The sequence below is a fragment of the Equus przewalskii genome, chromosome 6 (genome assembly GCF_037783145.1).
Source record: "Equus przewalskii isolate Varuska chromosome 6, EquPr2, whole genome shotgun sequence".
Lineage (NCBI taxonomy): Eukaryota > Metazoa > Chordata > Mammalia > Perissodactyla > Equidae > Equus > Equus przewalskii.
The window spans coordinates 32959240-32985352 of record NC_091836.1 but is presented as its reverse complement, the minus strand read 5'-3'; the positions used below and the strand labels follow the sequence as shown (position 1 = coordinate 32985352).

General features: G+C 36.9%; 1 protein-coding gene and 2 pseudogenes across 1 annotated transcript; all 3 read left to right on the top strand.

Moving 5' to 3' along the window:
• The first annotated feature begins 2695 nt into the window (after nucleotides 1–2695).
• On the top strand, nucleotides 2696–5507 carry LOC103566533 (olfactory receptor 8B3-like; annotated as a pseudogene).
• Nucleotides 5508–10202: 4695 nt separating this feature from the next.
• Nucleotides 10203–11134, top strand: LOC103566531 (olfactory receptor 8B3-like). The gene is given in 2 exon segments (XM_008542961.2): nucleotides 10203–10278; nucleotides 10281–11134. Coding segments are annotated over 2 exon segments (930 nt in total).
• Nucleotides 11135–23261: 12127 nt separating this feature from the next.
• Nucleotides 23262–24196, top strand: LOC103566532 (olfactory receptor 8C8-like; annotated as a pseudogene).
• The last annotated feature ends 1917 nt before the right edge of the window (nucleotides 24197–26113 follow it).

The following is a 26113-nucleotide window of genomic DNA, read 5'->3' as shown; positions in this document are numbered from 1 at the left end:
AAAGAATCCTTCATTGTAATTGCTGTTTAATTCACAAAATCTGATAGAAAAAATATGTTCCAGAAGGAAGCAAATGTTTTCATTAAGGATTATGAAAATATTTTAATGGAAATATTATCTAAGAAATAAAATCAAATCATAATAATTCTGTTTTAATTGTAAGTCTATTTTGAGTTTTAAATAATTACATTACTATGGTATATATTGAAAACACTTCTTTTTCTTATTTTACCATCAAACATAACATGTACTGAAAAGATCACAGAACATTCATTTATAGCATAATAAATAAAAAAAAAATCAATGTAATCTCTACCCAGGTAATAAAATATTGCCAGAGTAGTTTATTCAGTATTTATAGATGCATTTTTCCCCAAGTTGGTGTTTAGAGCCTTAAAACCTAGATCAGGGGCTGGCCTGGTGGCACAGTGGTTAAGTTCCCATATTCTGCTTTGGTGGCCTGGGGTTCGCCAGTTGGCATCCCAGGTGCAGACATGGCACTGCTAGGCAAGCCATGCTGTGGCAGGCATCCCACATATAAAGTAGAGGAAGATGGCCACGGATGTTAGCTCAGGGCCAGTCTTCCTCGGCAAAAGGAGGAGGATTGGTGGCAGATGTTAGCTCAGGGCTACCATGTACTCTGCACTATATATAGCATAATAATATTTTTAGAAAATTATTTATGTAATACTGCTATGTACTCTGCACTATATATAGCATGATGAGAAAAGCAGTAAAATAGATAGAAGAGACATTTGTCCTTATGGAACTTATAGTTTCTAGAGGAACGCAGAATTAAAGGGCAAAAATGTCTAATAAGTGTTAGAATGGAGAATATATTGGAAGCTTTGAGAACACAAATGATGACAGGTGATTTTGATTGACTGTTTACCACATACCAGGCACTGTTCTACTCATTTTACTTACAATCTTTCATTCAATCATCATAACAACCCACTGAAACAGAAATTATTTTTACCATTCTTATTTCACAAAGATGAAGCAGTGGAAGAAAGATTAAGTAATTTGATCAAGGTATTATGGTTAGTTTGAGTGGAAGTAGGATTCACACACACACTCTCTAACTCCATACCCCCTATTCTTGTTTATAATGAGAAGAAATAAAGATCTCAGTTATTGAAATGTTACATATAAGTTCCCTGCAAAATAGTCAGGTAGAAATTTCTGGTAGGTTTTAAAAATTTTGACTCTAGAAGGGATACAAGACATTTAAATTATCTCAGATATAGCCCTTGGACAAAAAACGGTTGAAGTGAGATACTGCAATTCTTGAAAAATTACAGAAAGAGAAATGAAGAATCCTGGAGATAGAACCATTGCAGAGAACTTTTCATTTAGGACAAGAGAAGAAGAGGAAAAGGAACAATTCAATATATTTTCTTTAGTAAAGAAGACGAGAGGGAGACAAGAATTTATTTTAGATCTGTCTTGAGAGATTTATAATCCCTGGAGTGATAGGAAAACTTGAGTAAAATATAGAGTCCATAAGGAATTAAAGAGAGATCATAGTTTAGGATGTAAAAACAATCTCCTTAATTCCCTTTTACACATAGAATCTATTCCCTGGGGAAGAGACTGAGGAAGCTTTTACTCTGTTTATAACCAACTGCATTCTATCATTAAACTCACATTCATTCATCTGCATCTTTTCAAGTGGGAAGTGCTACAATAGTAAAAACTTTTTATTTTTCCCTCCAGCTTGAAAGGTCTCAAAGTCACATTCAGAAATTGTTCTCTGTGGTTCAGAAATATTTCCTGAGCATATATGAAATTACATCTATTGCAATATCCTCTTAGAGTCAAAGTATCCAAAGCTTCAGAGCCTAAAATTGCCCTTCCAGGACCATAGGAGTAAATAATAATGATGAGGAAACACTAAGATTTTCTGGCCTAAGGGTGATAAGTTTCTAAATTCTATTTTTATGAATGTCCCTTTATTAGTGAGATGAAATTTCAAAGATCTAAGATTTGACACTTTCTTTCCCATTTTGTGCAATTCAGAGACTCAAGTGAGACTGGAGGAAGAATCTGTTCCGGGGAGAGCAGAGAATGTTCTGAGTGGTTAAGGGACTCACAGGGTGCAGTTTCTCAGTCAGTGAGTTCCCTCTCCATGGGTGGTACTCTGACTTTCCTACATTTATGGCTTTTACTCTGTGAAGTGGGGCAGTGACTTAACCTCTCCTAGACTCTGTTCCCTTAGACTAGGAGTAGAGACAATCTTTCAATTTCCACCCATCAAATCTCATCTGCATTAGAGCCTGCACCAGGTTGTTGGGGCTGCTGCCTCCAACTTCACTGGTGAGGAAAGGATTCACATGAATAAAGAAATGTTGAGATGAGATTAGGAAAATTTTGCTCTGATACTTCCTTCTTCACGTTACTCTCGTATTTTTCAGCAGCTATGTTTGCATATGGCAGCACTGGCCTTCTCTCTGTAGGGTATCTTAATGCTACTCTTTACTACATTTAGCTTATAAATGCTCTAAAAAAGGAAAATTAGTATCACTCATTATCATGATATTAGTAAAGGCAGAATTTATTTGTTTAGATTGGGGTAGTCTCAGATATTCCCAGCATATATTTCCTTTTGTAGGACAAGGTATTGTGGGAAGAGCTGAGTTTTCCTCTAATGTAACCCATTTTTCCTGTACTCACAGATCCACCTTGAAGGAGAATGGCTCTTGGAAATGACTCTTTTGAGACTGAATTCATTCTTTTGGGATTAATGGACCAACCAGATCTGCAAGTCCCCTTGTTCTTCCTGTTTCTAATAATGTATATGGTCACTGTGTTGGGAAATATGGGTTTGATAACTCTAATTGGGCTGAATTTTCACACTCCCATGTACTTTTTTCTATTTAATTTGTCTTTAATATCTCTGTTACTCTTTTGTGATAACACAGAAAATTACACTGATTAACTTCAAATCCAAGAAGATCTCCTATATGGGGTACAGGACCCAGCTCTACTTTTTCAGTTTTTTCATCATTTCTGAATGCTGTGTGATGACATCAATGGCCTATGATTGCTATGTGGCCATCTGTAATCCATTTTTGTATAACATTGTTGTCTTCTAAAGTGTGTTCCAGCCTTATGCTTGGTTCATACTGGATGGCATTTTCTGGAGCCGTGGCACACACCAGATGCACGCTGGGACTCACCTTCTGTGCTACAAACACCATCACCCATTATTTATGGGATGTCTTCCCTCTGCTCCATCTCGTCTACACAAGCACCTATGTCAATGAGCTGGTAGTATGCACTTCAGTGGGCATCAACATCATTGTACTGAGTCTCACCATCTTTACTTCTTATGTTTTCATCATCTCAAGCATCATCCTCATCTCTTCCAATGAGGGCAGGTCCAAAGCCTTCAGCACCTGCAGTTCCCATATAACTGCTGTTTCTTTCTTCTGTGGATCAGGGGTATTTGTTTCTCTCAAATCATCTTATGCTGGTTCTATGGATGAAGGGAAAATCTTCTCTGTCTTTTATACTGATATGATTTCCAGAATGAACCTTTTAATCTACAGTTTGAGGAACAAAGATGTCAAAAAGGCTCCGAGAAAACGCTGCATAGGAGAAAGCTCTGATCAGCAACAGTGTCTCTGGACATATCTTTATAGGACTCGTAGATTCTGTGTGTTTTTTTACAACAGCTTAAGTGGAAGACTTCTTATCCTGTATCCTTGTTACTGTGGTGACAGAAACTTGAAGCTTCTCTCAATTTGTTCCCAATTTTTCTGTCGTAGCTCTTCCTCACCATCTTACAATTTCTTCTCCTTGTCACCATTTTACCTGCGTAAGACTAATATTAAAGAAAAAAATTATCTATTTTTTTCCCATTGTCTCTGGAATTTGTTTTCCTCTTCTGGATAAAGATAAATGGTTTTGCAAATGACCAAGTAAAGTAACACTAGGGTGATATTGTGCCATTGGGGGGTTTCTGTCTGCCTCTTATAATGTGCTATTGGAATCAGGATCAGATGCTCTGTTTCTGCTCCTATCTTTACATCCTCCACTGGTCAGGAATGTGCCCCCTTTAAATGAAAGTGTTTCATGGACACAGCAGGTTCTGTAAAGTCTATAAAATGTAATTAACTTTCTGGTGTAAACATGATGCATTAGCTTCTTTTGTCAGACATTTCATATTTCCCTTTGTAAATTTGAAACCAACACATAATAGATTGTTACTGTGTATTTATTGCATAGACATGGTACTAAGTCTCAGGGAAGTTAATGATTGAAGTCATATAACTTCTTATTATAAAACTTGGATAAACTGTTAGCCTACTGATGTCCAGTCTACTAGTCTTTCAAGCATACTTTTCATCTACTTCATCTTACTATTTTTCTCACATGAAATGTGAGAAAACTTTTCTATTTTTAAAGTTGACTGTGCTTTGCTGGATTATACACAATTGTCTCTCAGCATGAAAGTTTTAATTTTCTGATTTAGAAAAATGGTTTGATGGTTCTTTTTCTTATAAAAGAAAAGTTTATTGAACTAAGATAGTTGAGAGATGATTGGCTGAAATAGGGAGCTGACTTTTTCTGAAAAATGAAATGAAAATTAGAATTTTTGCAACTACTTGTAATTGAGAGAGTAGCTCATGGGAGAGGAAGGAGCCCAGCAACAGATCACAAGGTCAGGACTCAAAATACACACGGCCAATAAACAAGAATTCCCCTGTAAAGAAGGGATCATGAAATAGCAATTCAATCTGAATTTGCTTCCAGTTCTTCAGATACAGTAATTATCCTTAGCTATCCATAAAGGTTTGATAAAATTTATAGTGCACAATGACCTACATTAATTGTGCTTTGGGTATTGAAGCCAAAATCGGTGACCACATTTGGAGGGAACCAAGGAGAGAGAGGACAGCAACTTCAGGAGATAAAATAATGTGTGATAAGGAAAACTCAAGTTAGGATGAGTAATTTTAAAAAGCAAATGAAGGGAAAAACAAAGCTCTTTCTATGACTCTCATCTCATTTCTGGATGGCCTTAAAAATATCATGGAGATCACAGGATTACTCTGGATAGGATAAAATCTAAGTTATTTGGGCTGCCCCGTGGCACAGCAGTTAAGTGCACATGTTCCCCTTCTCAGCGGCCCTGGGTTCGCCAGTTTGGATCTGGGTGCAGACATGACACCGCTTGGCAAAAAGCCATGTTGTGGTAGGCGTCTCACATATAAAGTAGAGAAAGATGGGCATGGATGTTAGCTCAGGACCAGTCTTCCTCAGCAAAAAAAGGAGGATTGGCAGTAGTTAGCTCAGGGCTAATCTTCCTCAAAAAAAATCTTAGGTTATTTGATATTAGAAAAAAATTAAACCCACAGCACTGGAGAACCTGGGACCAAGTAAATCTCTCCTGTTTCTATTGAGTCCCTGTGCAACTTTCTTGTGTATTTTAAGATACAAAAGCCTCAAACTGCAGCTGGGAGAACAATAACAACTTGAAAGGAACATTTGGTGAATAAACGAAATTGTTATGATTTCTTTTCTGTAATAGGATGTTGGATTATTTTTCTTTTGACAAAGATAAAAAGACGGCTACCCTAAAAATCCTTCATCCTTAATCAAGTGATAATTTAAAAATTTCTAAGATAACTTTAATATTTATTATTTTTCCAGTTTTATAATTTTCCCAAAATTTAGGTATTGTGAAATTTAACATAACTGATTTGTTGGCTTGTTTTTTTTTTTTACGTGTTTGGCATTGCTAAATTTTTGACTTATGGTTTTAAACGATCACTCATAACACATCCCCTAATCTCAAAATCAACATGCTTGATTTCCACTTCAGTTCTATTTATATAAAATAGTTCTTCTTGGCTGGAGTTTTCCTTTTGCTTTTCTTTTGTATAATGTCTGATAAATAACAATAATTTTGAGAAAATTATTTTCCTTATTGGAAAAGTGTATGTCTATAAGTATATAATATGTGCGTTATCTGGGAATCCTTGTAGACATTGCAGAGGTGCATCCATTCTGTTACATATTTTATCACTATTTGAGGTGGCCAAAAGTGTGTTAAATCTCACTAATCTTTCCCCCTCTCTTTCTCTCTCTCTCTCTCTCACACACACACACACACACAAAGTGTTTTGTACCTATAAGTGCCTAGCAATGTGTAGCATTGGGCTATATTTCACAAACATAAATACGTCATGGTAGGAGAAAGACATAAATGTAGCTTTTCATTATACAACAGAGTAGAGCTGCACGCTACGTATAGATGGATTCTAAATTGTTGTGAGGTTACAATTATATCTTAATTTTTTTATTGTATTAATGTCCATGTTGGGGACATTATGGATTTTTCTCTAAGTCTGGCATAGTTTGTTTTTCTCTCAAGCATCAGGACATTTCAGTGTATTATCAGCTGAGCACTAGATGAAGTAGTTCATTTATATGCAGGGCTTTTTTGTCCAAAACATGTTCCTTTAAACAGTAAAAGCATACTCAAGTGTGGGGACGTTTTAGATTCTGAGACAGAGATTCTCGTCTTAGTGAGTAGGAGGGCTGGTAGAATCACCTGGGTTGTTTCAAGTCTGTCTCTGACATTAAGTAAAATTAAACCACTTTAATATTAATGTAGAGATTACTATAAATACAAGTATTAATATAATATCTATATTATACTACAAGTTTTATAATTACTCTTATCATGTCTCTGTTTGTTCTGCAATGTCACATCTGTCAGTGTATGTATTCTCCAGGAAAGTAATACTAGAAACCCAGGAGAAGGAATCTTAGTTCTCATTTAACAGATGATGAACCTGATACTCAGATGTGTTCATGGTTTGCTCCAAATCGTAACATTTTGGTTATTAATCTGAGATTAGCATTTGGGTGTTTTGATTCTAAATCTATCAGGATATTTTAATTAGTATTATACAAAATTTACCATAATTTTAAGTATCAGTGAAACAATGGTTTCAGTGAGTTAAAAAAAAATGTGAAGACAAAAGCAAATGCTAAAATAAGAAAAATGTCGAGAAAGTTACTTTTCCCATTTTCTGTTTGACAGCTCTGTTCTCTAATTTAGAATATGCAGAATATGTTCTTGTTTTATATTGGCCTATACAATAAATGGAAATACATAAGGATAGACTATAATGATCATTTCCATATTCTCTTCCTCCTTTTGCTGGCTGGATGCAAATGACCATGAGGCCCTACCCTAGTGATGAAGGTGTAAAGAAAAGCTAGACATTGATTGCAACAGAGTCAAGATGGAGAATGTAAGAATTAATGGATCTACTACCAAATACCAGCACCTAGAGGGCTCTGGGGTGCTGGCAATATTCTATTTTGGATTTGCATGCTTGTTACAAGCTATTTATTTTATATAATGTTTGAAGTATATTTTGTAGACTTTTATATGTATTTATGTTAAATTTCACAGTAAATAAAGATTATAAGACTGCTTATACCTATACTTAAATTAAATGTTAAACTAATCTCTAAGGAAAGACAGAGAATAAAAGCCCAAGTACACAGTCTTCCTAGTACAGAATGACCCACACAGAAGAGACCAACAGAGATAGAGTAATGTACAAAGTAATCTAGATCAGACCTGTCCAGGGCAGAAATAACCTCTTAATCACACTGAATGAAGAATTTCCACCAGAATCTGTGCGAGGAAGTAGGCCAGTGTACAATCCCATTGTATAGATTGTAGTAGGTTATATGTCATTATTATTACTTAGGTGAATGTAAAGATGGTATAGTTCTCATTCTACATTATATAATTTCATTTTCTTCACCTTTTTTACTTTCTTCACAATGTCTTACCTTGAAGAACTTCTTCAGGTGTCATTTTTGATATCTGTGATGAAAAGTATTTGAAACATAAAAATGTGGAAATATTAGGCATGGTGAAAGTACTGTGCGTTAGTCATCAGAGGAATTATAAAACATAATGATTGAATCAGAACCAGATATTACGGTTGTAATTCAGGTTTAGAGATGACTCAGCAATAAGTAAATTTCTGTTGAGTCCTATAATACTGGGTTAGAGTATTTATATCTCACCTTGCTGAATAAACATTGTTCCTGGAAATCAGGATAGACCACCATCTAAAGTCAGGCTGGCTAACATAAGTAAAGTGGAAAGTAAATAAGTAGTTGAAACTTTATTTTGGTATGTAAATATTCATAGGGCAATTATTGTGAGATTTATCTTTCTATATATAGGTCACAGAAAATTGGAAGTTACCAGGATTTGGGAATTTTTCAGCCTCTTGCCAGGCCTCTCACCTTTGTGTTAGTCCAACTCACTTTCTTTGCTTTTAGTGGCCTCTCAGATCCAGAGTGTGCTAAGTCTCATGAGTACTCTAAACCAAGTAAGACTAAAACCAATTCCTTGGCCCACCTCCATATAAACTGGGTTATTCATGCATGGTACAAATTTCTCCTTCACAAAGGAGAAGCAGAAGAACAGGGTTTTCAATTCCCAACTCTCTACTGAGCCAGGGGATGGGCTATGACAACTTCCAGCCCAAACCACCATCTTTGCTCTCTCTCACCCTGGGCAGCTGAAGTATGCTATGTCCTGTGTCTCTCAAATTTAGGAGACAGGCTATGCAGAAGGAAGTCTTCTGGGCAGCCCCCCAAAATGTCCATGGATTGACTGCATAGTGCCCTTCTTCCCCTTCCCAGGAAGAAGCTCAGTTATGGGAGATTTTGCCTGAAGCACAAAGATGGATTTAAAACAAGAGGATACGTTGAGTTTCTCTAACTGTTTCAATATGACTGGTTCCTGCTTGAACTGGGTGCAGGACCCTCTTAACTAGTATCTGGATTTCTTACAAAGGAAATTTGTACACGAATCCTTTTTTAATCAGTGGTTCACTAGGGTAGGTGGGTCTAGGGCTTCCTCTTGTGCCATCTTGCTGAATGGGAAATGAGAGTTCAGTTTTGACTCTTCCTTGGGCGATGTACAATCGCTACAGTGAAGGGAAAACTTGAGTCAGCTTTTGGGTCCCTAAGGAACTAAAGACAGATGTGGTCCTGCATGTAATCACAGTCCCCTAGTACCCTATTACATCTAGAAGCTGTTCCCTGGGGAAGAGATTGAGCAAGCTTCTGCAGTGTTTATAACTGAATGCATTATGTTACTACACTCACACTTAATCCTTTGTGTCTTTTCGAGTAGTAAAAATGGCAATCAAAAAGATTGCTTAAAATTGTCTACTGCTTGAGAAGACTGAAAATCGTAACGAGAAATTATGATCTACAGTTCTGAAAGATTTCCAGGGCAAATCAGAAATTAAGCATGGACTGCATCCACTTAGAACTGAAGCAAGCAAACTGCAGAGCTTTAAGTTGCCCTTCCATGACCATGGGGGTAATTACAATGATAAGGAAACACGAAGGTTTTCTGGCCTAAGAAGGTTGAATTTTTGAATTCCATTTATATTACTGTTCCTGCCTTTGAGATGGAAGTCCAAGGATCTAAGATATGGTACTTTCTTTCCTGTATTTGTAGTCCTGAGTGTCAAGTGAAATTGGTAAAAGTACCTCTTGAGGGGGCCACAGGAATAATTAGAGGTATTAGTGGCATCAAAGGATGTATTATATCAATTGGTACGTTCCCTCTGCATGGACGGAACTCTCATGCTTCTAGGTTTATGGCTATTGCTCTGTGGCATGAGGAAGTAAGTAACTTAACATCTCCTAGATTTGGGTCTCTCGATTTTGGATTAGAAACATTGCTTTCATTTCCACCCCATCAAGTCTAATATGTATTAGTGGCCAGCACCAAGTAGCTAGAGTTGCTGACTAGAATATTATTGGTGAGGGGAAGATTCAAGTGAATAAAGAAATGATTGACAAGAGAAGGATGATTCCGACCAAGTAGAAGCTTCTTCTCCCTTTTCCTTTGGTTTTCCCAGCAGTCGTTATTGTATGGAAGAAGCAGCCTTCACGCTGCAGGTGAAGTTTTTGTGCCCTTTGCTTTATTTAGCTAATAAAGACTCTAATAAAGGAAAGTTTTTGTCACTCAGTCTCACGATAATGGTAAAACAATTTCTATGGGTCAAATTTGAGCTGGCCTCAGACTTTCCCAGCACATACTCCATTCTTTTGATAGGACATGTTTCAGGAAGAGTTGATTTGTTCTCTGTATAACTTTTTCTTCTTCTGTCCACAGATTTCCTTAGAAAAGAATGGCTCCTGGAAATGGTTCTTTTGTGACAGAATTTATTTTGGTGGGATTAACAGATCATCCTGTTCTTCAACTCCCCCTTTCTTCCTGTTTCTAATAATGTATATGGTGACTGTGTTAGGAAACTTGGGCTTGATAATTTTAATTGGGCTGAGTTCACACCTACATACCCCCATGTACTTTTTCCTCTTTAATTTGTCTTTCATAGATTTCTTTTATTCTTCTGTTTTTACACCCAAAATGCTAATTAACTTCATATCCAAGAAGAATATTATTTCCTACACTGGCTGCATGGCCCAGTTTTACTTTTTGAGTTTTTTTGGTATTTCTGAATGCTATGTGCTGACAGCAATGGCATATGATCGCTATGTGGCCATCTGTAAACCACATTTGTATAACATTGCCATGTCCCCTAAAGTGTGTTCCAGCCTTATGCTTGGTTCATACTTAATGGCATTTTCTGGTGCCATGGCTCATACTGGATGCATGCTAAGACTGACCTTCTGTGATGCAAACACCTTCAACCATTATTTCTGTGACTTTCTCCCTCTGCTTCAGCTCTCCTGCACGAGCACCTATGTCAATGAGCTGGTTGTTTTTATTGTGGTGGGCATCAACGTCATTGTGCCCAGTCTCACCATCTTTATCTCTTATGGTTTCATTCTCTCCAGCATCCTCCGCATCAGCTCCACAGAGGGCAGGTCCAAAGCCTTCAGTACCTGCAGTTCCCACATAATTGCTGTTTCTCTGTTCTTTGGATCAAGTGCATTTACGTATCTCAAACCATCTTCTTCTGTGTCTATGGATGAGGGAAAAATCTCTTCTGTCTTTTACACCAATACAGTTCCCTTGATGAACCCCTTAATTTATAGCTTGAGGAATAAAGATGTTAAACTTGCTCTGAGAAAAATTCTGAGTAGGAGAAAGTTTTGATCAAAAACTCTATATATGCATGTAGTTACAGGACAAAGGGATTCTGTATGTCTAATTAAAATATTTTTATGGGTAGCTTTTTAATCTTATTTTTCACTTAACATGGTAAAGGAAATTTGAGTCTTGTCTCACAATTTATTTCCAGTCTTTATTGAACAGGTCCTCTATTTTTGCTCACCGTTTCCATGGTATCCTCTCCACCATTTTTCCTGTTTAGTAATAATGTTAAATATGAAATATACTATCTCTTTTTTTTACTTGTCATTTTGAACTTCATTTTTCCTGTAGAAAAATGTGAGTGATCTTCTAATAATCTAATTAGGACCCACGAGAGTGACATTGAATGTGCGCTTACTGCTACTTGATATTAGAAGCATGAATCAGATAATCTGTTTCGACTCCTATCCTTTCCAATATCCTATTGGCAAGAATATGTCTTCTTTAAATGCTAGAGATTAAAGGTTCCATAAAGACTATCAAGCATAATCCATTTTGTATACGTAAACATTATGTATTAAATTTCATTTGGGGAAAATTCTCTTTCATGTCTTTGTACAGTCAAACCAGCACATAATATATATCAAAATATATTTATTCTATGGATGGGAAAGTGAAACTCAGAGTGATTAATGATTTACTGAAACTCACACAACTTCATGAAGAAAAAATCAAAACTCTTAGGCTTCTGTTTTAAGTAAACTATTCTTTGTAGCATAATTTGTGTTGATTCTATTATTTTTGCTTCAGTAAGCATGGAATATTAGAAATTATTGCTAATTTGAAAGTTGACTGTACTTTTTTTCCAGGAAGATACATGAATTTCTCACAGGCTGAGTATTACTGTTTTTGTTTTTGTTTAGGAAAACAGTTTGATGGCTCTTTTTGCTGTGAAAGAGAATTTGTGTACTAGTATATTGAGGAGATGACTGGCTCAAATAGAGAGATTACTTTTTCTGCAAATTAAAAAAACTGAATTTGGAGTATCTGCAAATATTACTTATTCAGAGAATACAGCATGAGAGAGAATAGAGCACTGAAACATGTCATTTGGCAGGACTCAACAGACACATGGCTAATGAATAAGAAGTCTGGGTGGGAGGAATGGTCATTAGGGTTAGAAATTGCATTTCAATTTGAATTTGTATCATTCTGTGGAGCATTGTGAATACATCTCACTGTCCACAAAGCTTTGAAAACTATAATGCACAGTGTCTGTGCATTAGTAATGTTTTGGGCAATGAAGGTAGAATACCTGTGGCCACATTTGGGGAACAGAGAAGAGCAGCAGCTACAGGAGATAAAATAATGTGGTGTAACTGAAACTCGATATAGGAAGAAGGAATTTAGAAAGGAAAATCATTGATTATGAAAGCCTTTACCTGTGACTTTCTCCTTTCTGGAAGGCCCTAGAAATGTTATGGAGATCAAAGCATTCTTCTAGATCATGAAAGAGTCTGTTATTTGATATTAAAACAGTTAAACAACAGGGCTAGAGGCATGGGAACAACTAAATCACTCTTGCTTTTCTTGGCTTCCATATACTACTTCCATATGTATATTTATATACAAAAATCTCAAATTACAGCTGGGAGAGCAATGGCAACTAAAAAATATATTTGGTGCATAAACCAAATGTTGACAATATCTTTGCTGGAAAGGATGCTGGATTATTATTTTTTTGGTAAAAGAGAAAAAAAATGTTACTCTAAAAAAATCTCAATTTGATGTGTCTAGTGACACATGTTTTCTAAGGTAGCTTTCATAGTATTAACTATTGACCATTTTCCTAATCTCCACTCAATATTTAGGTATGTTAAAATTTAGTATAGCTGGTTTGTCAGTTTGCTTGTTTGTTTATATTTGGAAGTTTGTCAATCCTAAATCCATGTCTATGGTTCAAATTGACCACTCATACTCCATCTCCTCATCCCAACATTGACATGCTTCATTTTAACTTTACCACTTATATTTACAGAAAATACTTGATCTTGGCTGGATTATAGTTCAATGTTTTTATTTTAGTTACACATTTTTGAAAAAATCATTTTCCTTATTGAAAGAAAATTGTATCTAAATGAATAAATAATATCTATGCTATTTGGAAACCTTTGTATACCCTCCAGAACTGCGTGCACTCTGTTATGTATTTTATCAAGATTTGAGGTGACCCAAAGAGTGGCTTAAATCTGGTCACTAATCTTTTGTTTAGTGAGTCTCAAAATTCTGATCAAATCTCTTTCATTTACAGAACAGGAAAAATTTCTTGAAAAATAATTTCTGTCTTCAACTAATTAGAAAAAATTAATGAAAATAGTTTAAATACAGTTTGTAATAATTAAGGGTGGTAACATTTTTTTTTTTAAAGATTTTATTTTTTTTCCTTTTTTTCTCCCCAAAGCCCCCTGGTACATAGTTGTACATTCTTCGTTGTGGGTCCTTCTAGTTGTGGCATGTGGGATGCCGCCTCAGCGTGGTCTGATGAGTAGTGCCATGTCCGCGCCCAAGATTCGAACCAACGAAACACTGGGCCGCCAGCAGCGGAGCGCGTGAACTTAACCACTCAGCCACGGGGCCAGCCCCAAAGGTGGTAACATTTTTAAAGAGGCAACCTAGCTGATTGTGAAGAAACTTAAGGAATTTTTGGTTAGCAAAAGCACTATGTGTCCATCTATTTGGGCTTTTTTCAAAGGGCCGGGAATCAAGTTTTACACACACAACATAGTCATCCTTAGTACTTTTTGTTCTTTTGTGTTATGTGAATGGCACTGACAAGTTACGAGGCAAACTATGGTTCCATTAAAATTGTCAAAGCTGACAGTTAAGCAGGTACAGATGTGCCTGTGTACTAGGACAGCTGTTTCTAAGTCAGTGTGAAAGTTTCGAGATTTTAGGCTTAACAGGAAATGGTCCTCCTGATTAAGGCCCAGAAAGAAAGTTCTCTGAATACATCCCGAATTTGTTGAGTGTAAAATTTCTCTGAGGGAGCTGCTATTGTTGCTCAGGATCAGGTTTGGAAGGAGCATGATCAGGGTGAACTGTGGTTCAGGACTGATGAAAACTGGAAGTAAAAGGGGGTCTTGAGTTCTATATCTCTTTAATTCCTGGTCTCTCAACTTTATTGAACCGCATTCTCCACTCGTCTTTACACTGCCTGCCTACAAAGACACACACAAAGACACAGACACATACACAAAGACACACATACACAATACAGTATCTTCAAGTCTATTTTATGAGATCCTTGCCTAACATCAATTGCGTAATATTCAACCCACTTTTCATCTTTATATGCACATTCAGGTAGATGGTTCCTGGCGGTGGCTCCAGAGAGACAGGGCTGTGCAGAAAATACCTGCTGAATCTGGCCAGAGAATACATTTATGGCTTCATTCGTACATTTGTTTATGTTAAAAAAAATAATAATTTTTTACCTACTAAGTCCCTGGCAATGTGTGGCAATCTGATGTATATGACAAACAAATAGGACAATGTAAGAGACTGACATAAAGGTAGATTTTCAAATGCAATATAATAGAGTTACATCCTACATGTGGATCGATTCTAAAATTGGTCTTAAATGGTGACATTACTCTAGAAAATCGATTATATCAGCAAATGTCCATGTTGGCTAAGACGTGATATTTTTCCCTAAGTCTGGCATAGTTGGTTTTTCTTGCGAACATTGGAACATTTCACCGTATATTCATCTGAGAACAAGATGAAGTGGTTGGTTTATATGCAGGGATTTTGTTCAAAATATGCACCTATAAATAGCGAAATCTCACTCAGTGTGAGAAGATTTAAATCCTGGGACAGAGACTCCCATCTTCTTTGTTATTTGGAGAGCTGGTGAAATCACTTGGGGTGTTTAAAGTCTCTCTCTGATGTAAAATTGAAGTGATCCACTTAAAAAATAGAGATATGCGCAGGATTTTACATTTTTCTCTTAGGAGGAGTGTTGTGTTTCAGTTTTCTCTGCACTGTCACATCTCTCCCTGTGTACCGCAGGGAAGAACTGCGAGGTACATGGGGAAGGAGATCCTGGTTCCCGTTTCATAGACGTTGAAACTAACGAACAGAGATGTTCATGGCTTGTTCCAAATCGCAATTTTTAAGTCATTGAGCTGAGACAAGAACTCAGGTGTTTTGATTCTAAACCTACTAGGATTTAAAAAAAATTATTATTATACAAACTTTACCATGTTGAGCCCTGAACATCGTCCTGTGAAACTGAAGTGCTGACTCGCACCATCTCATTAGTCACTCATGGGATAAAAATTTAACTCCCACTTCAGCTCTTCAACACCTCCTCAGCCAAAATGGAGCACTAACTCACAATACTTTACAACTGCTAGGTGGGGCATAAAACTTTGGCTCTATGATGGACCCTATTGACAACAAGGAGTGGGAATAAGTAAAACAACTAGCTGTCTTACACAATCTTGTTCCACTTCATTGCTATTGAGTAGTATGGAAGCTCTTTTCCCCACTTGACTCCATTGACACTATATCAGCAGGGAATATGAGGTGCTATTACCATCACTTTGTTCATCTTTATTGCTACTAAGCAAGAGAGGTTATTCAGATTGTTGCTCAGTCTAATTTACACCATGCTGGTAGCAGCATCTGATTTCCACTTCCTATTGCCTCACTTGGCCCTGCTAACATCAACCCCAGCAAGAGAATCAAACCACCTCTTAATACAAACAAGCAGAGGGTAGCAGAAATTTAGCTCTCTACTTGGCCTTTCTGGAATGAGTGGAGGGACAATTTTGCTTTAATTTTTGGCTGTTGTTGGGTAGATATGATAAAGAAAATGTTTTCTATTCTGCTAGGCCATCATTTTTCCTGTTCCTTTAATTAGAGCAAAGATTTTTTCGTTTTTCTTTTTTTTGATTTGTATCTTTGGTGCTTTGAGGTTGCCGGCTTAACCAGTGTACTATCTGGGATAAATAGGAGGCAAAAAAGAAAGTCCAGGCAACTCACTACCCACAGACTTCAAGTCCTGAGATTACTTGGCAATCTACCATCTTTTTATCTTTCAGAGTCTTTCTATGTTTCTTTTGTTATGTTATGTCCAGGATTATTTAGTTTTAAGAAGGAGGAGTAAGGAGGAATAGCATACTCCATCTCGGCTGGATGGAGTCAGTCTAGTGAGATTTAAAAATATTCCTATTCAATTCCTTAAGTCTGAAATCTGAAAGATGCTCTTGCATCAGCATATTTGAGTAGTCAGCCAATGATTGGACAGAAGTTGAGCTCGAGCAAATCAAATCAGTAATGCTTTTGACGTCTGCTGAGGTATCTGTGGAAAGTAAGGCAGTGAGTTCAAAGCTCGAGCCATGGTCAAATATGCTCTTAGCTTTTACTTAATGTTGTGCCCTTTTGAATCTCCTATGTATATGCATTCAGCATGTTGATTTCCAGAGCGCTAAAAGCCTTTTTTTTGCCAATTTTGTTCAAGCTTATAGTTGCTGTTGGGGAGAATTTAACTGACTTTCTCACTTAGTCATAGATAGAAGTTCCACTGAACAATGTCCTTTTCGTTAAGTTTACTCATCTTCTTCAAGAAATAGAAACTGTTTGTAACTTATTTCTAATAACTTTCAGGGTCAAAAATCCAAAGTTGTAGCAAGCGGGATGATGTTATGTGAAACAAAACTTAGTATTTGGAAAACCAAGAATTGCTTGCCTGAAAGGAAGCTTGGTCCTTCTCTTTTGAGAATTGAGGTACAAAGAAAATTATAACAAATTTCAATGATTAATTGAATTAAAACACTCAAAAATCTTTTTTATTGTTTATTCATATTTCTAATTCATAATTTATCCCATTTTACAAATATATGTTTTGTTAGTTATTACATGCTTCAACTTTATACATATGGAAAAAGTCATATCAGGGTTTATGTTGAAAAGCAATAAAAGTGACCCTGGATCTGTTAAATATAAAGGGAGTTAATAGAAAGAATATTGGGAATTCAGAGACTTGGTGTGAGGTTGTAAAATCAGACTTGGGGAATAGGCAGAAGCAATGCAACTCCATGGGCCAAGACCAGAATACATTTCAGAGGAACAGTCTGACTGCAGTGCTACCCTGATAATTCAGGGTCTCCACCTTGTTTGTTTCCACTGACACAGCCCCTAGACACATCTGCATCTTCACAAATGGTTCTCAACTGTCCTATTGTATTTGCAACATTTACTCCATATTTAAATCCCAGGTATGAGACTGGTTGAGTTAGGTCAATGTGCTTGTCCTCTGTTTGTCAAAGAATATAGGCACAGAGATTTTCTCACTTGTGGCTTCTGTAGAGGGAGGTTTGGTACTGCGTCTCACCAAGATGACACAAAATGGGGATTCCCCCTAAGCATGAAGTGGGACTCTGGTCCATCTCTGCAAAGGACAAATGTGTGTGCAAATGTGCTTTCATATTTGTAGAAAGGATGAACTTAACATTTCCAAATCTATAGAGTGGTTTATTTACATAAAATCAGATATTACTTTTTGTAGGATGGAGATTTGTGCTTTTTAAAATAAACTATTAATTTTAAAATAATTTTAGATGTATAGAAATGTTGCAAAGATGGTGCAGAAAATTCCTGTACATACCCTTCACTTAAATTCTCCCAGTTTAAGCAACTTACATATCCATGATAGATTTCCCAAGACTGAAAATTTAACTCTTGTAACAACACTGTTAATGAAAATACTGACTTTATCTGTATTTCATCATTTTTTCCACTAGTGCCATTTTCTGTTCCTGGATCCAATTTAGGAAGCTAAAATGCATTTAGCTGGTATATCTCCTCACTCTTCCCAGATCTATGATAATTTCTCAGTCTTTGTGTTTTCTTTCTTTTTTCACTCTAACAATTCTGTAAAGTATTGGTGAGAAATGATGTGGAATGCCCTTATTTTTTATTATGATAGTTTATCATTATTAGACTGAGTTATAGGTTTGGAGAAGAACGATATAGAGTGAAGTATCCATTATATCAAGGTCTACATGATATCAACATGACATATCCCTGGTGATGTAAACTCTGATCACTTGGTTCAAGTGATGTCTGTCAGGTCTCTCCACTGTAAATTTACTATGTATCTCTTTCTATTCTGAATTCTTTGGAATCAAGTCACTAAATCCAAGGAATAGGAATTAAGCTCTACCTCTTTGGGAGGAGTAATTTAGATATACATCTTTGAAATCTTTTCAAGGAATATTTGTTCTTGGTTTTCCCTATATTTGTAACAACACTAACAATTCCTAATAGTGGTACAAATCTCAAGTTCTTTGATTATCTCTCTGATTATACTGAGAAATCAAAGGGGCACTGCCTATATCTCATTCTGTGTGTGTTCACTGCATCTTGCAGTCTAAATGATGAACAAACATTCATTAGATGAAATGAATTAGTAAAATCTCTAATATAAACAGAGAGTCTATTGATGGAGTCTTAGGCCTCATGCACCATCTACTCTGAGTAGAATAGAAGTACACAAGACCTGGAGCTTTCACTGCCAGGGTCCAGGTTCTTGAGGACTTAGCGTGCTCCTTGGTGTCATATTAGAAATAAAGCAGAGGAATCTGGTTAAAAATGACAAACTTGAGCCAGCCTTGATGGCCTAGTGGTTAAAGTTCAGTGTTTTACACTCCTGTGGCCCTCAGTTTGGTTCCCAGATGCAGCACCATATCACTCGTCTGTCAGTAGCCATGCTGTGGCAGCAGCTCACAGAGAAGAACTAGAAGGACTTACAACTGGAATATACAACTATATACTGGGGCATTGGAGAGGGAAAAAAGTAAAAGAAGTTTGACAACAGATGTTAGCTCAGGGTGAATCTTTCCCAGAAAGAAAAAAAGATAGGAAAAAATGGCAGACAATGTAGGCAACTTGTCTCTATTTCTTTTTGAAACTCACTAACATTACAGAAAAGAAATTAAAAAATGACATTAACTCACAAAGATAAAAAATAAAATAAAAAAATACAGAGGAACAACCACAAAATTATAGAAGCTAGAAAGTAGATAAATGAGTATTATTTGATTTGATGTGTTCATAATATCTGACATTAAAATAGAACTGTGGAAACCAAGAAAACAAGTGGTTTATACCATATTATCTCTCATATACTCGGAATTTTGTAGTACCAAGTATCTTCGAAGAAGTCAAGAAGATGAGAACAGAACAAATAGAATGCTTAAAAGTCTGCTTAAGAAGCAATTGGACCTTTAGTTCTTCTCTACATTTCCATGTATCCAGATGACTACTTCCATTATCACCCAGTAAAAGACTAGAGATTTATTCATTAAAGAAAGTAAAACAGAGCTCCTTAATTAGAAAGTAAAACAGAGCTTCTCAATTAGGAGACTATCTGCACATTTGAGGGAAAGTTTACTATACTGAAAACAGGGAAAGTAAGTAGAAATTTCATTAATGAACATCGACATCGCTGTTCTACTTTCTCATCTTAGTTCAGAGTATGTTGAAAGCTAGAATTATATCCTTCAGGAATATTGGAAGACTCTTTTCTGGGTGATCAAATCAGTACATGATACAAGATCTGTTAGTATTGCCACTAAGAGTTTCCTCATTGAAATGAGACATTATACAATGAAGCCCATGGCTGGTAAGCACTAAGCCCTCACATGGAGATTCTAATTAGCTGTTTAGATCACATTCCTAAATGTCAATACTTAGGCAAGTATTCTGAGACATTCAAAGATAACCTCTAATATAAAATATACACCTTGAAAAAGCAGAAATAATTTGGAGGTAAGAGAGCATTCAAGAGGAAGAAACTTCAGAAAAGGGAACAAAATATACCCTTGAACATTAGAAATGATAGCTAAAAGAAAAAATATGTAAAAATCCTGGAAGAAAATGTTGAAGTTATCTCCTAGAGAGTACAGTAAAAGGATGGTGAATAGAAGAGAAAATGCAGCACAAAAAGAGGAAATTCAGGATTGAAGATCTGAATAACAAAAGTTCCAGAAAGAACATAAAGTGCAGTGAAGACAAAATAATAATTTTTATAAACAAAAAATATGTTCCAGAACTGAAGGATTTGAGTTTCCTAAATGGAATGAATTAATGCTCCTTTTTTTCTTTTTTACTGAGGAATATTTGCCCTGAGCTAACATCTCTTGCCAATTTTCTTCTGTTTTGTATGTGAGTTGCCATCACAGCATGGTTGATAATTGATGAGTGGTGTACCTCCACATCCGGGAACCAAACTCTGGCTGCCGAAGTGGGCACACAAACCTTAACCACTAGACCACTGAGACTGGCTCAACTAATGCTCCTTTTGATGTATAATGAGATACACAATAAGACACAATATTGTGGGTGTTCAAAACAATGGAAATATACGACCTTAAAAACTTCCAAAATGGAGGGAAAGTAACCAATTTTCATAAATATATCAAGATTCAGGGAGGTATTGAACTTCTAAAGATTTGATGATTGCTATCAAAATTTTGAAGTAAAGCGACTTCCAGATTAGTTTTTTATTTCCATGCAAATAGCCAATATATAGGAAGATACAATAAATGTATTTTGAGACATGCTAGGTCATTAAAATTTCATTCCATACATCTTTTCCAAGAAACCACGGTAATATGTCTTGTACTAAACAGAATAAGAAAACCAAGAAATAGTGAGATATGAAATAGGGAGATCAGGGAATAAGAGGACCCAGCGAATGATAGAGATAAAAGGAATCACTACTACAGGGATAAAGGAAGATCTCAAGATTTCAGATTTGTATCACAGCCAGAAGACAATCTGTCAAGACAGAAGTGGCTCAAGAAATCCTGGAAAGACTTCTTTAAGAAGATGAAATTAAATATCAGGGAACGAATATACTGAGAAGTGGTTTACAAGTTTACAAGAGCTGGAGAAGAAGTTGAGGAGGAATCAGGAAAAATCTATGGAACAAAAAGAAAAACAAACAAATGAAAGCAAGTATAGAAAGAAAAAACAATCATAATATATGATGGATTAGCTGTGAATAGTGCTTAAAATAGTATTAATAATGTAACACAGGAATATTGATCTAAACTAATTTATGATTATTACCATATTGTTAGAAATTAGGAATGGAGAACAGGAAAATAAACGGGTGTGTGTGTGTGTGTGTGTGTGTGTGTGCAGTGATGTTGGGGGGCATAATAAAGGTCCAAATTTTCATCTTCCATAGGAGTCCAAGTTAGAAAACTGTTAGAGTAATCCAAATTTGGAGTGAAAAGAGACACCAGAAGCTGTATAAGTAAGAGGAAAGACCTAGTCTTCCAAGGAGATGGATTCTCTGGGATTTGGAGACTGGATGAAGAAAGTGAGTGAGAAGTTACTTAAGTTTAGTTTATGGAGGACTTCCCTGGACGGTAACTTTGAAAATGATGAAATGGAGGAGCAGCACTGGGAATCATAAGAAAATGCTGAATTCAGTTTGGAGCACTTTGAGCTTGAGCACATTAATAGACATAAAATAGAACTGTCTGTGAAGCAGTTATGGCAGAATTTCAGACTATATACAAAGATCAATAATTCTCAAACATGAGTGTTTTTGCCACCCAGGGGACATATGACAACATCTGGAGAACATTTTGATTGTCACAACTGGTGATGGGGGGCAACTACTGGCATCTAATGGGTAGAGGCCAGAGATGTTCTGCATCCTATAATAGTTGGGACAGCACCACAACAAAGAATTCTCTAGTCCAATCTGTCAATAGTGCCAAGGTTGAGAGACCTGATATAATAAATATGGATTAGGAGCAGGGAACGAGGGTACCAACACTACTTGGGTTCTTTTTACCTGTCAGGCATGTTTCAAATACTTTATGTGACATATTTAATCCAAACAACAACCCTATGAGATAGCTCTTTTACTAGTTTCATTTTCTAGATATGCATAGGTATAAGTAGATAAAAACATATATATACAAGTTTCAGAAATGTTATATCACTGTCTACAGTCTCAGAGTTAAGGAGTTTAATGTCCAAATTTCAACTCAGTTTATTATGAGGGGCCCATCTTGTCTCTTAACCACTTTCTACATCTCTTTATGGAGATGAAATTCACCAGTACAAACAGTGCTAAAATTGTGATTTAATACTCACCAATGCAATTTCAGAGGCTCTAGGAAAGTGCTAGAAATGGCAAGTGACCATGCCCCAAAACTTCCTCTTTTAGAACTGTGCATAGACTCAAGGGGATGATGAAGAAAATGACAAGGGGTGGAGGGGGCACCTGTTCCTCTTCAGTGAGAATTAGGAATTCCTGTCATGAAATTATAAACTGAGTAGAACATTGTGTCTCAAAAGATCCAGTGTTAGGTCTATGACACAGGATGTAAACACAGGCTCAGTAATTTCGACCCTCAGTAGGCTCATTTAACTTGAAAGGAATTCACGACAGAGAGAAGAATCTGGGGGCTTCTCATCAATTTTCCCACAAGTACAGAACATGGAATAGTATCTCATTGAGTCAACTGATTGTTTTGGAGCTCACATAGGGTTGTTTTCCTCCTTGCAAGTGAAGAGAACTTTCTGGGTGAATTCCCAAATAGAATCATGTCCTTCTCCCCAGATTACCTCTTTTAGCATGTCATAGACTAAGGATTCTCTGCACGTACATTGCCTCCTCCATTGTCTTTGACCTCACAACTGTAGGGTAAAAAAGCCCTTAAGAGCCAGCAACAGTGAGGACTCCAGGAAAAGGAAGGTGAGGGTTGAATCACCTTTGTCTGCATAATTGTCTTTCAAACTCCAAACTGCATAAATCAAGGGTTTTGGGGAACACCATCTATTTACTGCTCTTTTCAGCCTGGATCCTTAATGGAGACTGGGGAGAAGGGAGGATGTGATGTGTAAAAACATTAGCAGTCTACTAGCATTATTTCTAGACACAGACAAACAACATGAGTAGGGGTAAAGGAGAAAATGAGGAATCAGTAGGAAAATCATAGGAAATCTTGCTGTTTAGGTGCCATGCTGTGTATCTTCAGAGAACTTTGATCTTGTAAATCAGCAGATCCAACTCTCCCTCTGGAGACAAAGAGTGAGGGTCCATTGTTAATGTCATCTTCTACTCCAGTTCCTGCAGACCAAACCTGGGAAGTGAATGGCTGTGGAAAATGACTCCTCAGTGACTGAGTTTATCCTTATGGGTTGAACAGACCAACCTGATCTCCAGCTGCCCCTGTTTTTTCTGTTTCTGGTGAACTACATGATCACTGTGGTGGGCAATTTGAGCTTAATTAATTTAATTTCCCTGAATTTGCACCTTAACATCCCCATGTATTTTTTCCTGTTCAATCTGTCCTTTGTTGATGTCTGTTATTCCTTTGTCTTTACCCCCAAAATGCTGATAATCTTTCTTTCAGAGAGGAACATCATCTCCTTTACAGGATGCATGACACAGCTATTTTTCTTCTGCTTTTTTGTTAGTTCTGAGTGCTGTGTATTGACAGCCATGGTCTTATGATCACTATGTGGCCATCTGTAAACCCCTGCTGTACACAATCACCATGTCCCCTCAGATCTGTTCTCTGCAGATGTCTGTTTCACATGTTTGGGGGTTTGCTGGTGCCATGGTCCACACAGGGTATGTGATCAGGCTGAACTTTTGTGATTCGAACATTATCAACAGTTACATGTGTGACATCATCCCCCTCCTACAGCTTTCCTGCAGCAACACCTATGCCAATGAGCTTGTGATTTCTCTTATTACTGGCACAGTTATCATAATATCCAGCCTTATTATGTTTATTATGTATGCTTTGATTCTTTTCAACATCCTTCACATCACATCAGCTAAAGTTTGGTTCAAAGCCTTCAGCACCTGTGGCCCCCACATAACACGAGTTGGTCTCTTCTATGGATTTGTGCTGCTCGTTGATGTCAAGCCATCCTCTGCTGGGTCTCTGTTCCAGGAGAAACTTTCCTCAGTGTTTTACAGCAATGTGGTGCCCATGCTGAATCCTCTTATTTATAGCCTCAGGAACCAAGGATATCAAATTTGCTCTGAAGAAAACAATGAAGAGAATTATAAACTGAGCAGAACCATCTATGCCTCCTTTGCAGCGTCTTTTTTCCTTCTTCCTGCTCCTTTGCAACCTCTTCCTCCTGTTCTTTTTTTCATTTTCCTCATTTATCTTTCTAAGTTTTCCTTGGCAGGGTTTCTGCTCCAATATCTTTTTTTCTCTTAAGACATAGCGTAACTTTATGGGCCTATTCTTGGACTGGAGTGTTATCCTCAGTGCTACAGTGACCCACACAATTTGGAGACAATGGGCTGATGACCTGTGCTACCTAAGGATAATACTACCTACTATTTTTCTTGTGTGTCTTTCTCATTTAAGGTAAACCATGAGTGGTGTGCTGTCTGACCCATTCATTTCTTTCCTATTTTCTCTGAAATCAAGGGTTTTATTACTTATAATTGCGGTAAAATGGAAAAGGAATGACAAAAATTGTGGACATCTTAAAGCTATAAAAATTTCCAGAATTTTTCAGTTTCTTAGTAATGGTTGTTGTTTTGGAATTTCAGTCTCACATATGTTAAAGAATGGAGGACCTTGTTGGACCAAGCTATTTATTCTATAAGATGCTTGAGAACAAATGAGCAACACTGTTCTGCCCACCTTTCTCAATCCCTACAGATAATGAACGCCTCTATTTATTGCATTGGTCAAGTGACATTGTGTCATAAATAGAGTTGAAATTGTCACTACCTTGTCTGTGTATCTCTGGGTTATGATTGTGATTAAAAATTACAGTGATGGGGCTGCCCAGTGGTGCAGCTGTTAAGTTCGCACATTCCGGTTCGGTGGCCCAGGGTTCACCGGTTCAGATTCCCGGTGTGGACATGGCACAGTTTGTCAGGCCATGCTATGGCAGGCATCCCACATATAAAGTAGAGGAAGATGGGCACAGATGTTAACTCAGGACTAGTCTTCCTCAGCAAAAAGAGAGGATTGGCAGCAGATGTTAGCTCAGGGCTAATCTTCCTCAAAAAAAATAAGGTAAGGTGATATTCTTGGCTACGGAATACAGTGCCACGGATAATATCAAGAGGATTTGTTTTCCGTACTTTGTAACAAGGGTTCCCCTTGTTACGTGTTTCCTGCTTTCAAAAATAAGCAAAAATATATGACAGAAATCTTGTCATATTGGGATTTATTCTTTCAATATGTACATTGGACTCCCCTTTTGTCTCTAAAAGAAAAATTAAATCTGTGGTGCATACTGTGGTGCCACATTTTTACAAATCCTGTTCAAAGATAAGTCTCATTATCCTGTTCTTTAGGTGAGGAAATAGCTATGTGATTTTCTCAAGACTACACAGCTAATAATGCAGAGCCCAGATTGTGAACCCACTGTCCATCTCACAAAGAAATGGAGGGAAAGAAATAATTTTGAAGCAACAGAGAAAAATTCTGAAGATTTGTTTCAGAATGAGCTTGGAAGTGGGAGTTTTCATGGGAATAATGTCCTCAGCCAAGATACCTATTGTGGAGAGATGGTCTGCAAGGTTTGATGCCCAACTAGAAAAATGCACCTGCCCCTGGAGAAGTTTGATTTTAAAGTGGGGTAAAGAGGGGAGTTACAAAGAACTGTTTTATCACAATCTTTTTATAATAGTGATCATTTCCTGGGGTAGTAAGGTTGAAGAGTTCGGGGATGAGACTCCCTGGTGAGGCATGTCACAATTTTCATAGTAGTATGTGGACTTTAACAGGCTTATAAGATATTACGCTATCAGCTGGAAACAAACAGAATTATTTATTTACAAATAGAAAATGGGGCTCTACAAAATTATTTTGTGTTGTGTGTTACACAGAAGATAAACTGTCTGCTGTCCATTGCCACTTCCAATGACTTTAGTGTCAAGGTGTCCCTGAGAGTATATGTCCTAGTCAGAGGTTGTACTTAACTATTTCTGTAGTTTTTATGCTTATACAAAGATATCAT